The sequence below is a fragment of the Camelus ferus genome, chromosome 13, assembly GCF_009834535.1.
Source record: "Camelus ferus isolate YT-003-E chromosome 13, BCGSAC_Cfer_1.0, whole genome shotgun sequence".
Classification (NCBI taxonomy): domain Eukaryota; kingdom Metazoa; phylum Chordata; class Mammalia; order Artiodactyla; family Camelidae; genus Camelus; species Camelus ferus.
Window position 1 is genome coordinate 55,586,563 of NC_045708.1, and position 14,735 is coordinate 55,601,297.

General features: G+C 42.7%; 1 protein-coding gene across 1 annotated transcript in view; it reads right to left on the bottom strand.

Annotated features, from left to right (window-relative positions):
- Nucleotides 1-3,137: 3,137 nt before the first annotated feature.
- Nucleotides 3,138-14,735, bottom strand: part of ERICH3 (glutamate rich 3) — a 102,382-nt gene continuing 90,784 nt past the window's right edge. The window contains 3 exon segments of the mRNA XM_032494578.1: nucleotides 3,138-5,298; nucleotides 5,586-7,949; nucleotides 12,157-12,285. Coding sequence (XP_032350469.1) covers nucleotides 5,602-7,949; nucleotides 12,157-12,285 — 2,477 coding nt within the window. The 3' untranslated portion in view covers nucleotides 3,138-5,298; nucleotides 5,586-5,601.

The following is a 14,735-nucleotide window of genomic DNA, read 5'->3' on the forward strand; positions in this document are numbered from 1 at the left end:
GAAGGCAGCCAATGTCCAGTGGCTGGTCTATCGTGGGGACTCAGAGACCTGGCCCCCTCGCCTTCATTCTGCCATCAGCGCTCCAGAGCTCCCCCTTGGGGGGACGCAGGCTCGAGGGCAGCTGCCTCCCAGCCCACCTTCTCTCACCCCATTTCTGCTTCCCTCCGCGTCCCCCCACAGGGCTATTCCTGAGAGAGCAGAAATCTAGCTAACATAACTAATAATTCCCTGATGCTAAGGCTATTTACTGATTCATTTTGACACATCTTGTTTTTCTTTTTTGTTGTTGTTAACTCTCTCAATTGCTTTGCTAAGATAGCCCCCAACCTTCCCTATACATTCTCTAACCCAGAAACTGTTTCCCATAAACTAAGACCTCAGAAGAATGGACAGACCTGCCGCCAGCTGGACTTACCAAGATTAAGAAGAAGGCAGCACCACAAACTGCCCCTGATTATCACTCTTCTGCTCCATCCAGTTTTACTATAAAACCCCAAGACCCCAACTCCAAGATGGGGTCACAGTCTCTAAGGCTGTGACTCTCCTTTGTCTAGCAAAGCAACAAAGCTGCTCTTTTCTGATACTCCCAAAACCCTGTCTCCTAGTCTGAATTCGTCTTTTAGGGCACAGAGGCTGGTTTTTTGGCAATGTTCCCAAGAGCACACACCAATAAATGTGGGTAAAAACCTCTATTCTGGAGTGTTTCCTGAGGTGCCTGACCATTTTCAAACACACGTGACTCAACTCTTCTTTAGCATTAGGAAATCTCACTTTTTTTTCCCTTAATAAACTTATAGTTTCATTCCAGTTTGCCGACAGAATTTTATCCTCCTGCAGTGTATTTTTATGCTTGAAAGTCTTTTATTGATCACCCTATCATACTCCTCTGCAGCTAAATCATTATATAAATTAAAATTTGATTTTAAAAATTTCTTCTGACTATGAGGTTCTGTATGGCGAATTTCTTCCGGATTGAGCTACCCGTGCAATAATTAGTAATCTACATTTGATCACAGCAACATACATGGATTACAAATTTTGATACACCTTACACATGAAAAGTAGAAACACATCTTTCAGACAGTGATGACCATTTTTAATTAGTTTGCGTATCTGTGAGCAAATATTATTTCCTGCTAGAATGAGAGTGTCCAACATCAGTGCTAGTCCCTTTTCTGTTTCATTTGTGCGGATGTACAAGCACCACACTTGTGCATTTCTCATAAATAAGCAGATGGGAATGGAAGTAGTTTGGTTCTGCTGGGCAGCAATGCTCTACTTTGAACTCTCAGCGATTTACCAAAAGTCACAAACTGATAAAATACCAAAAACGATTTAAGTGGCTTATCAGTTGACAAGTCAGTTAGGTCCTCATCTGTTTTTTTTGGAAAACAAAGAATTGAAAACCACTTGACTTGCAGAAGGATTTATTAACCAGTCATTTAAGGTCATTCCCTTTTCTCAATACCTACACTATATTTCAAATGGTTTCTTTGTTGCTTGTGACATCCCTGAGACAACACAGTAAAACTATTAAATGGATGAAAAGTTGGCCTCTATTATGAAGAGAAAGTGGGGAATTGGCAAAAGGAAAGATCTTAACTGCAGGCTAACTCTCACACAAGTCTATTTTATGACAAAACATGCATTGAGGTTGACATCTGCGAAGTAGCCTTGCCAGTGAATCTCTTGAAAAACTTCATCTCCCCTCAGGGGTACGACCTACACAAGCTTGAGGGTCTCTGTATCACATTAGTACCAAGCTCCTGAACAACCTCGAGATTTCTCTTATAAATGTTTCCATCATTTGGCCTTTAATTATAATCGGATAGTTAATAAGACTAAGAAACATTTGACAAAGGTCTTCTATAGAATTTGGTACCCATGTATCTGTCTCAGGAACCTCTGTGTACCTCATTTTCCCTGATTAAAAAATAGGGATTCTCATCGTTCCAAAATATGGCATGTGTTGCACAGATTATTAAACAGCCTGAGACTTCTGATAGGAATTTCAAAGGGAATGTGCATTCTCAAACATGCAGCATGTTATCATAGAGTTTGTGTTTTCTGTTACTTTGAAAAGCATGGTTTTTTACAGGGCATGAGATTAGAAGGAAGTAAAAAACACAATAAAAAAAAAGAAGGGTGAGTTTGAGGGGAACTTTTAAAGAATTTCAACTGTATTTATTCCCTGTTCTCTTGTACCTCTTGCTGCTGGCCATGGTAACTGGGAACACCTTTCAAATGATAAAATCAGGTGGTAAGAAGACCAAAAGAAAATATTACCCAAGGTCAGAAGTGTCCTCGCCTGGGCTGTCCTTGAAGCCGGTGGAATATTTCACATGCTAGATGAACCTTTTTTACAGCTTTCTTTTCTTTTCTCAAATAATCATTTCCAATGGCAATAATTGTGGCCAAATTATTGATCTTAGGTGTTTTAAGGAACTCAAGTATAATTGTAATCTACAACACCAAAACTTACAAAGTCATAGATAAGGTTTAACTCAAGGAATTCAAGTAACCTAACTCTGCCTATCTGTAATTTGGTTGTCTATTTGTCTCTTGAATTATTTAAATAATCTACCGTATTCTTTGACACTGGCTGGAAATATACCCCTCTTCTTAATACAGGGTATAATAATGAGATTTGATTTTACCTTCTACAAGTAAACAAAAATACATAGAGATTCACATAAAGTATCTTAGTATCTATTTATCTACTTAATATTCCTCTTCCTGGAAGAAAGTGTATGTGATTAAAAAAAAAGTCAGAGTTTGGAGTGAGATCTGAGATTGCCCATGATTTTAGACAAGCTACTTAACTGAGCTTCTATTTACTTATCTAAGAAATGGTGATAACAGTTTTCCCCTCTGATATTATTCCATGTATATGAAAGACCTAGATGAATGCAAACAGTCAATATAAACACATATACTAAAAAATACAGCCCAATGAAAATAATTCTCTCTGCTCTACTCTATGGAGTTTAGCTTTTGTAAGGAAAGGACAAAAAAGATTTTAAAAGTCCAATCTTACTTATGAAGGACCGTTCATGTCTTATCTTTAAGCATATGGTCTACTTATGCTTTTAATAATGAAACTAGGGGGAAAAAACCAGTTCAGCTGAACATACAAATAGTTTCATCAACATAGTATTTGCAGAGAAAGAATTCACTTCACGAAAATATCACAACACTGAATTTCACATAAACTCGCATGCAGATTGTAGAATTATTTTACAGAATGTTTTGATAGAATATGTTAAATATAAGAATAATCCAATGCAATTTCCATTTAACACATTGTACAAAACTCATTCTTCAATAGAATTAGTAAGTTTACAATCTTTCCCGTAAGGTGCTATGTATTCAAAGTGCATTGTAGCAATGAGGTTGAGATCAGCGAAAAAATACTGTAGAACTCCATTAATGCAGCTCAGTAATAAATGAAGTTGGATCTAATGTAGATGAAATCCACTCATAAAACAGAAGACAGATAACAGAGCTCTGTGATGTGCCATGAGTGATGCTCGTCCTCAGCAGGGGTTGGGGCTGAAGGAATTCATACATACGTCATTACTGTCACGATGAAAATGAGTTTAAAGTTGAGGTCATCACTTTTATAGTGAGTACCACCTCTCAGAGAAAAATGAAAAAGAGAGACAAAGAGACGGATGGAGAGAGACAGAAAGTGTACACTTCTGCAATCCATTTTCTGCTGAGACTAATCCTCAAAATAATCAATAGTCCGTGACAGCAGTTTTCAGACCATAGTGTACATCAGCATTACCCAGAGGGCTTGTTAAATCACCAATTGCTAGGCCCCACGCACAGGGTTTCTAATTTAATAGGTACGGGATGAGGGCAGGAATTTGTATTTGGACAAGTGCTAGATGATGCTGATATTCTAATCAAGGGACCACATTTTGAGAACCACTGGTCCATTATAGCTTCAATCGTTGAATGACTCCTTTATTTATTAAAATGAAACAGGCCTATATAGCTAATACAGAGTCCCTAGGGACATAGGGCAGCCAGCATGGATGGTATTAATGATCAGGGCAGCGGTTCTCAATTTTGGCTGCACAGTAGAATCAACTGAAGAATGAAAAAACAAAACAAAACAAAAACTGATGGCTTACACCCATCTAAAACTAATCAGATCCAAATTCCTGGGGTGGGGCCAGGGGTTGAATCAATCATTAAAGTGCCCCATGAAAGGCTAATGTGTAGTGTGACTGGAGAATCACTGCTTTAGAATATCTTCTTTCACTTCCTCACGTGAAGAAAAGATGGCCAAATAGACGTGCCCTTCGGGTACTGGTATAGGAACAATGATGTCACAAGGAAATCAAAATCCCACGGGCGCACTGATGCACAACTACTCCTGGTGATACGGGGGAGGGGGTGATTTGGAAAATGATTGTGACTGTTGTTTTGCAACGCAATGCAAGGTTAATTTACAGGTTTGAAATAACAGAACTCAGGAAGGTGAGTAGCATGCTAACTTAATCCAAGTTTCTTTTCCATTGAATGACATCAGCCAAAGAGCCTAGAGTCTAGAATGTTGGCATCTGGGCTGATGTGCAATGTTTACCTGCTATAATGACTGTTACTCATTTTACTCAGCTGAATTATTGACTATGTTGATTTAAGTTTGAGTGGCCGCATAAATAAGGTGCCCAGGGGTGAAGTGCCACAAACATTTACCAGTCTACCTCAGAAGGCAAGACTATGGAAACACACAAAGACAAAAGATTAACACTTAGAATTAGTCATCTGGCACAGACAGAAAGAATGACTATTTCTAACTGTAAGTGAGTAGACATGCCATGAAATTCTTTTCTGGAAAGACTCACAGGTCTGGAGCAATCTTTAGTACGTAGAAGGACTTTTCACAGACAAAACTACAGATTTTTAAATAAAACTCTCATGAATGAAACTGGGACTAATATGTGATTATAAATAAAAAGGAATTTAAACAAACCCTAGATGTCAGGACTGAGCCTTTCAGGTACTCTTTGGTAAAAGTCAAACATTTGAAAACTATCAATTTGATTTGAACACAGACATGTTAACTATGCTGAATACGTAACAGCCTCGCAGTGCTTCCTTAGGACACTAAGGAATAGTGTCCATTCAAGGGCAAATAATCATAGCCATCCTTTTATACACTAAAAGGGAAATGAATTCTGGAATCAAGTTTGATCCTTTCCTTCTGTCCCGGTGGCACGTTCTCCTCTGTATTCCATCTTCCAGGCCCTGTACGGGAGATGGGGATCTCGCTACTTTGGAGAGCTGTGCTTGGAAAGACAGAGGATATGACTTAGAGTTGCCAAGGGAATAGAAGAGGGTCCTTGTGTGGCTCTGTTCCCACCCCCACCCTCTACCCACTGGTATCCACTCCTTCCCCTCCTTGAGCTTGAGGTTCAGCAGCCCAAAATTGGAGAGAGAGAGAGAGTGTGCGCATGCATGTGTGTGTTTGGGTGTGTAAGGACTGATAAAAGGACCAGCCAGCCCAAATGAGAGGGGACTTCAGGAGGGGTGTCTGTTTAATCCTGCAAACAGGTTAGGCTTCAACTCACCATCAGCCAAGGTCTCTTAGGCCTTCCTGTTGTCGTTCAGGGAAACATCTGGGTTCTCACTTTCTCTTTGCTTCTCTTGGGTTCCTGGACAATCGGGCTTTGCAGGGTGTGTTTCCATGTCCTGCCGACTCTCTCTCCCGGGCTCTGCCCTGCTGTCTTGGGATAATCCTAGTCTGAATTCTTCAGCTGCACCCCTGTCCTGCCCGCCAGCACGGCTCCCCTTCCCTGCCTCCTCTCCCAGCGACTCTGCCCCCTGTGTGCTTTCAGCCTCCCCTCCCTCTTGATCCGGCCAAGGCTGTGGGGTCTTTTCTTCCAGGTCTGAAGGCTCCCCTGGAGCCTCGACCTCAGCCTCCGGAGCCCAAGTCCCTGTCACCTCCTCCACCGCTGGCGCCTGCTCCCTGCCCAGCGCTGCTTCCTCTGCAGCCGCCTTCCCTGCAGCTGCCGTTTTTCCTAGCAACTCATCCACTTTGTGCCAAGTTTCTTCCCCAGCAACATCTGAAAAGGAGGCTGTACTTGCTTCTGTTTTGCCCTCGGCTGTCGTGGAATCTGCCAGCGCCTCCCTCTCTGCGACCGTTTCTGCCACTCCTCCTGCTCCGAGACCTTCCTCAGCCACAACTGCTGCTCGCAAGCTCCCGGCGCGCTCTGCGTCCCCGTCCTTCATCACCCCTGTCCCCAGAGGGCACTCTTTATCCGCCTCCTCCCCGAGATGCGCATCCGTCACTTCTTCACTCAACGTGTCTGCCATCGTGGTATCTCCCTGGAGCACATCTTGGGTCCTCGCTGTGACCGCCACTCCGCCTGGCCCCTGCGAAGGCCCTTCTTCATCCGTCCCCTCCCGGCCCGCCAGGCCGTCTGCACCTTCGGCCGCACACCCCCGGGCCTGGCCTGCAGCCGTGAGCGCGGCCGGAGGCGCCCGCGCCTCCCCTGCAGGCGGGCTTCGGGGGGCTCCGAGGGCGCCCCCCGCTTCCGGGCCTGGCCCCCCGTCCCGATATGCGGGGGCCTCGTTCTCCCCGGGGAGCGGCTCTGCTCTGCCTCTGCGCTCTGCGCCTCGGGCTCCTCCCAGTCTGTCCCCTTCTCCCTCTTTCCTCAGAACCATGACGTTTTCACATCCAGGGGCTGCTTCAAACATGGTCGCCTCTCTCCCTCCCAGTGGCTCTTCACCTTGGGGCCGTGTGTCTTCCGTTCGTTCAGGTGCCCCGGGGGCTGCTTCATCCGCAGGGTGACATCCTACTCCATCCCGGGGGGGCTGCGTCTCCTCCTCGGGTCCTGCTTCCTTCGCGGGTCCCCCTTCTTTCCCTTTCAACTTTTGCTCTCCTTCTAAAGTGCCTCCATCCTGAAGCTCCCGGGCCCAGGTCACCTCTTCTCTCTCAGGTTCCACTCTCCCCCGCGGCGTTTTCGGCCTCTCAGCTTTCCTCCTCTCCCCTGCTACGTCTAATTCCTCGGGTAACAGGTCTTCCCCGTCATCCTCCTTGCTAGATTCTGCCGCGGGCCGAGCCTCCTCCCTTCCCACATGATCCTTACGAAGTTCTTCCAGGCTGTGCTCTGAAACGCCCATCCGAGTTGCCTGGGCTTTCCCGCAGGTCCAGGAGCTCCCAGGTGCTCCCGTGCCCCTAACGGCCTTCCTCTCTCTGGCTGGTGCCTCCCCCCTGAGTACTGCCTCTTCTAAACCATCCTCTCTCTCGGATGCAGCGTCTTCCACGGGTCCCACGTCCTCTAGGTCTGTGGACACTTCCTCTTCGCTGTCCTCCACACCTGGCTTTTCATACCCGGCCTCACTCACAGCCTCCCCTCTCTCAGACTCCTCTTTCTCCGGCCTTGCTGCCTCTCTGGGGGCTGCTGCCTCCTGGACAGGCTCTAAGGTCATTGCTGCTGCCTCGCTTGTGAGCACGGCCTTCCCCCAAACCTGCTCCCCTTCAGAAGCTGCCTTCTCTGTCTCCAGCGCTGTCTGCCTCCACGCCTGCTCCTCAGGGGCCGCCCCTTGCTCCAGGCCTCCAGAGCCTCTTGCTGCTTCTCGCCCTCTGGGGCTTAACCCCTCTTTATCCAGCCTTCCATGCCCCTCTGCTTCCGCCTCAGCCCCACCTGCCCTGCCCTCAGGGATCTCTCTTTCCTCTATAAACTGTTCTACTAATGCTGGCAGCTCTGCTGTTGGCTTCCACTGCCCCAGGGGACTCTCACTAGCCCCTGCTTTCTCCCACTGCACCATGTCCCCTATTTCTTCTGGGTCAGCATCCCTGGGTTGGGGAACTTCATCTTCCTCCACCGCTTCCTTCTTCTCCAGTGTACACACCTGTGACACAACTTGCTTGGATTCCTTGTTTGAGCTGAATGCCGCCCTTTCCTCCACCACTAAATTCCTATTTGGTGCTATAAAACAAGGTTAGAAAACAAGGTTACTTTAATCAAAGTGCAGGGAGGAAAGATATTACATATAATCTTATATAAGAGATATTTATATATAATATCAAGGGGCTACTGATATTATATATAAACATCCTCAATTCTATGCCATTGACTGTAACATGCACCGTGATTTAATAACAGCTTTTCGTGAGGAAAGAAGTGCTATCGAATTTAACGGACACATTGATAGTCAAGGAAAACTGATCATCAGAAATGTTAAAAACAAACAAAAACTTCATGTCTTGGAATAATAACATCATTCTCTCCCCTCTCACCTTCTACACACACACACATGCACACACGCACGCACACACACATCCCTCCTACTTTCATTTGAAATATTAGAACTTGCAGGAGAATTATGCACTAAGGAAAATAGTGAGTGCTTCTTAGACATCATTGCTCCCTGTAGCACCATAATATGCCTGTTCTCAACCTATGTTTCTTGACTCATGTGGGCATTTAGCAGCATAATCATAATACAGTGTGAACTGATCATTATCCCATACATGACTCCCACATTTTAAAGCTGCTATATCTAGATTTAGTCATCAAAGAACATTGGAGCTCAAGGTAAGACTTCTTACTAAAGACACAAATTTGTATTATCGGTCAGAATACTTGCCATCTATGTTCAGAAGCTGATTTGCCTTTGGCAAAACAGGATCACAGAGCAAGACAGGACTTTGTAGTCAGGGATAACTTTCAACATAAATAAACTTCTTGAAGTATTTCATAAGTTCTCCTCCATAATTTCCTGCAAATCTGGGTGTACTAGCAATCCTACTTCAATGAATACAAGTTCAAAATGTTTCTTAAAAGACTTCAGATGGAGTTCTTATTATTTAGCAAATACATGCACTTCTGTTGCAATGATCCATGCAAAATAAATAAAGGCATGTCAGGCCAAATAACCAAAGAATTTATATTTCCCAACTGCAGAATCATACTTAGGAAGGTAAAAGCTTCTAAATGGTCATCTCGATACTATTAATTTAATCTTTTTTATTTATAGAAGACACAGACTAGGTGCTATAAAATAAGTTATCATACCACTGTGTCAACCTCCAAATTATATAAACTTACACATTGTCTTCCTCATGTGTTTTTCTCTGGCTTCCCTTTTAGACTAGCCATCTCAGCCCCGCCCCATCACCAACAATCTCCCAGAAACCTAGAGCCTTGATCCTACTCACTTCGTCCCTATTCTGACACTCCATCCAGGACTGTCTTGTCACTCCCGTTCCCCTCCTTAACACCACACGTGGCTGTCCTTTCTTGCCCTCCCCTGGCCTCTTGCCAGCTATTATAAGCCATTTTGAAGTAAGACAATAACAGCTGATACTAGATTTCCCTTAAAAAATGTATTTGAAAGGTAACTTTTGATGCCTTCTTTCAAAGGAGTAACAGACATTTCAGGTCTATCAGTGGGGTTGGTGTTGACTTTTTTTTTCCACTGCAATTATAATTCATGTTTATTAAAAGGACTATACAATGGAATACTACTCAGTCATAAAAAATAATAAAATAATGCCATTTGCAGCAACATGGATGAAACTGGAGATTGTCATTCTAAGTGAGGTAAGCCAGAAAGAGAAAGAAAAATACCATATGATATCACTTACATGTGGAATCTTAAAAAAAAAAGACAAATGAACTTATTTACAAAACAGAAACAGACTCACAGACACAGAAAACAAACTTATGGTTACTAGGGGGGAAGGGAGTGGGAAGGGATAAATTGGGAGTTCGAGATTTGCAGATACTAACTACTATGTATAAAATAGAGAAACAACAAGTTCATACTGGATAGCACAGGGAACTATATTCAATATCTTTTAGTAACCTATAATGAAAAAGAATATGAAAACGAATATATGTATGCCTATGTATGACTGAACTATTATGCCGTACACCAGAAATTGACACAACATTGTAAACTGACTATACTTCAACTAGAAAAAAAAGACCATACAGACAAATGAGTGTGTAGGGTTGAGTAGCTGTCTGATAGACTACATCAGTGTAGGTAAAGCATTTGGTTTTTCAGATTTCACACAAACTTCATGCCATTCACTAAAGGCAATTTTACCTAAATCATCTCAATACCCAATTTTTCAATGATTAAATTAATTTCAGTTGGTGTTGACTTTCATACGTGGTCCTCAGCATTCCACAGCAGTTATTTACTAAATGTAGAACCAAATGCTCCTCAAAGAACATGTAGCCAGTTCATCTGAAAGAATGTGGTTCATTTTATCTCATTACAGATTATTATTGGATTTAAAAGAAAATTAAATTAAAACAATGAGAAACAACATGTGTCTAGTCTCTTTAATAGTGTAGCTGTTGCTCTTCAAATTCCCACATGAAAGTATATTAAAAAGGTGTCAGTTATGAAAAACATTTAAAGGAAGTCCTCTGATTTACTGAGCTGGCCTCTAAATTTACAGATTCATTAAAGAACATTCAGGAAAATAGAGTAATAAAATTGCCTAGTCACCGTGTAGTAATAGATGTATTATTATGTGTCCTAGGAGAGAAAGTACTATGGCCTCTGGCTGAGCTATTACACACACACACACACACAACACATACACAACACACACAAATACACAACACACACATACACACATGTACACACACACATGTAGGAGGTCAGACATGATTTTCCAGACTTGGGAGAAAGAGAAACTGAAGCTCTTCTAAGAAACATCAGTACCAATACATGACATATTTTTTTATAGCAACCTCATGGGCTTTTGCAAACCCATAATGGATGTAAGAGAGTGAGCAGTATTCACAAACAGGGGCAATCTGATTTACTGGAACGAGTGTGTACTCGGGAGTCAGACAGAGCTGGGTAAGAACGCCAGCTCTGCCACTTATTAGTTGTATGAACTTGGGAAATGACTCTTGCCTAAGCCTTTATTCTCTTATCCATAAAATGGGAAGAGCAATGCAGGGCTCACAGAATCCTTGTGAGAACGAAGCACAAAATACGTAACAGAGTGCCTGGCACACAGAAAGCCCTAACAAAGCTCACTTCCACTCTCCCTTCCCACTGCGTCCAGTGTGTTATATTTTGTTGCTTGAATCGGATGTGACAGACAACAAGTACTTTACCCAAGTTGCAGGAGGTCGGGGAGGTACACTAGAACTCCTCTGGTTACATGTCCGCTACGAAAGATGAGGATTCTCTAAGCTCAGGGTCCTTCTGCAGTTCAGCCTGCTGCACTGCGCTCAAGGGTCACCCAGCTCTCTCCACGTTGCCCAGGGGGAACTGGAGCTTAGGCAGCTGGCACAAGCACAAATCATCTAGCTACTGCTATTTGTTGTGAGTAATGAAGCCCTTTCTCTCTGATCTACGAGTCTTGTGTCTTCTGGCACATCTGTGACACTGTGGCTGGCTAACTCGAAGCTTGCTCGAAAATAGAGTGAAATTTCAAATACCTCACAGGGCTTGGTGCCTGTCATTAAAAATTGGAGGTGGGGGTAATGTGACCGTATGATGAGTAAAATGAATAACCCTCCTCCAGTATCGCCACACACACATACATGTATTCAAATCAGGGTGTTTTTAAAAAGTCATCCATTAAATATAGGGAAACTTGATTTCAAGGACACAGGATGTTTGACCACATCTGTATGAGTCATGGTCTGTTGAGTCACTCTAATTGGCACTCTTGCAGCTGGAATACTCATCTCCAGGAGCCAGGTCATATGCTGATGGCAATGAATTCTTCCCTTATTTTAAAAAATGAGTTTAAATAAATCATCATGAAACATGCCTGGGCTCTCCATGTCTCCAATCTGTCAGTTAAGCAAATCCACCCACCTGGTCAACTAACTGGGACACAGACTACAAATAAGACTGGTCTGAAAACCCCTACCAGTATTTTTTATTATCTGAAGTCCTTTTCCTTTTTTTCTTTTTTCTTTTTCATTCTAGGTACCAACATATTCAAAAAGGAATAATAACTTTCATATCTGATATCAGCTCTAAAGCTCCCCTTAAGGCCCCTCGCCCACCTCCTGCCATCATATGCATTAGCTGGAAAGAAAAGGTGGTAAAAGGAGGAAGCAAGGACAGGAAGATGAAGGATGGAAATGGCGCTGTCTGTTGCAGAGGATTTCTGCAGGTCTTCCCCAGGTAATAATGTGCCCTCACCTGCACCTGTGCCAGCCTCCAGCTTCCCTGAGCGCGTCTCTCCTTCGTCTGCACTGCTCACACCAGACTCAGAGTCATAGCGGCAGGGGTGGTCAGGCTCCACAGCTTCGGCCGTCGTTACCCGTCCAACTGAATGGAGATCATATAAAATACCAAAAGGTATAAAAACAGGTCATGAGAACTCTGCAAGTGGAACACGAGCAAGCGGGGTTAATTTAAAAGCACTGACATTAAAATGTGACCTTTGTTTTTAAAATCTATTAAGATCAAACAGCTTGTGAACTATGATTTAAAAAGAAAACACAATAGGAGATCACAAAATAAAGAAATCCATGCAAAGAAAATACTTGATTTAAGAAAAGGGCAACAACCAGAAGCAGGGACAGATTTGCCAAATGCGCATGCAATGAAATAAATGATTGAAAGGGAGTTTAGTTGCCTTTTCCTTCCTAGAAACACGTGTGATGGCTTTTGTAGCCCCACTCATCACTGAGTGTTCTTCTTGATTTCTAAAATTACCAGAACTGACTATACCATAAGCATTCCATCCATTAGTAGATTTTAGTGATTTGACCCCAAGACTCACTCCACGTGGACCGAGCAAAAAACCTATTGCATGATTCCCACAAATTTGACGGTAAAGGCTGTTGTAGAGATTCCTGCTTACCGGCACTGACCTTTAGGAACGCAAAGACCTAATTTCAAGTCCCATACTTCATGCTAACTGTGTCACCTTGGGTAAGTTCTTTGGCCAAAGCTTAAGCCTCAAGCTCAGTTTACTCATTTGTCAAAAAAAGATATCAACTCAATGCTATATTGGGAGGAGTAAGTGAAATAATATATGTAGAACATGCGTATATTTCACGTATTAGCAGGTGCTTGAGCACCTGATAAATGGTAGCTGTGATGATGGCAAGGATGACATGTCTATTGTAAGTATCACCACCCAGTCTGACATGATTCTAGGCAAACTGTGTTATCACTTAAGCTGGTCTTTAGTTTCCAACATGTCCCTGTCTATGTGTCTTGCTTATCATCTGATGACTTGTGTCCTTAAGATCCCTGACATCTACCATCATGCCTTCCTCCTAGTTAACAACAGCTCACTCAAATAACACTAGACTTAGACTTGTCTGCCTAGACAAGGACACTGCATCTCCAAAACACCCTTTCTTCCTTTCCCTCTTTATCTCTTCCTCCTTCTCTCTTTATCTCTCCCTCCCTTCTCTCACTTTCTTGCTTTCTTTCCTCTCAGATTTTCTGACTCAGTTGGATCCAAAGACTGTATCTCAAGAAAAACAGAACTAGAATGTGATCAGTTTAAGATAAACGGCTAAGAGTTAGTTACTTACTGATCCCTCTGTGTTTGGAAATAAATAGTGAAATATCTGTCTCATGTGACTTTGGGGGAAAAAATGGAATGACTTAACTATATTAATCTTAAGAGACCAAACATGGAAATGAAAAGAGGTGCAACCTATAGGTCTAATGTATTCTCTTTACCAAAATATTGAATATCAGTTTTCCTCATTCATCCAATATGCCAAATAAATTTTTTTTTACAATAATATAGTTTAGAGATGACATCAACTCATGACAATTAGGTTATGGTCGAGTTATTTTAATCAAGTCAACCTTTATTTTAGTAACTTTATAAATATAGCAAATATAAGTTAAATATCATCTTACCCACTATACTAATTAATTCTAACACTGTACAACTAGAGAGTTTAAATAAACAGTGTTTTAGGTCTTTGCATATAAATCTTCTAGGCTGGCTAAATAATAGAAACCCCAAGGATGACAGGACAGGAGGGTGGGAGGAAGTCTGATTTGGTAGCATAGCAATTACTTGAAGCCTTGTTTCATCAGAGCTGACAGGGCACTAGGTTTGTTCCCAGGCTATAAAGAAATATGGTGTATTATACAAATACCGAATCATTATGTTGCACACCTGAAATTAATATAATGTATGTCAATTATACCTCAATAATATTTTAATATAGTTTACAATAATAATTAAAATAAACAATTAGCAGCTATTGAACCAAAAGACTATTCTAAGAAGCCAAATGGTACTAGCATAATCTGAAAATTACAACTCACTCAGAATTAACTGAAGCATGTGGTCCTTCTGTCTCAGGACTGTAATCACCACTTGCCCATGGCAGCTGGCTTGCCCCTGGAGGGTTGGGCTTTGGATGTCGATGAGAGCCTGTACAGTTAGGTGCTGCCTGCTTCAGACTCAGCAGGAACGGGACCCTGGCCTGAGCATCAAGGACTTATTAGGTGTGAGATCAGAAAGGGCCTCACTTGGTCATTTTTTCCTCAGATGTTCTTCTGAAACTGAAACTTAAAAGCAAGAACTTGGCCAGTGTCTAACCTTGACCGTTCTTCACCTACAGTAAAGAAGGACTGTGCGTCCCGAGACTCCTGTGCCAGCCATGTGACACATCACCTTGTTTCCTCCATCCATTTAGCCCATCATCCCTCAGGGCTCCAATCCTCCACTTCTCCATAGAGAGGGCCATTAAAAGCAAAGGGCATTATCAGTTCCCACAGCATTCGCAGCAAAATGG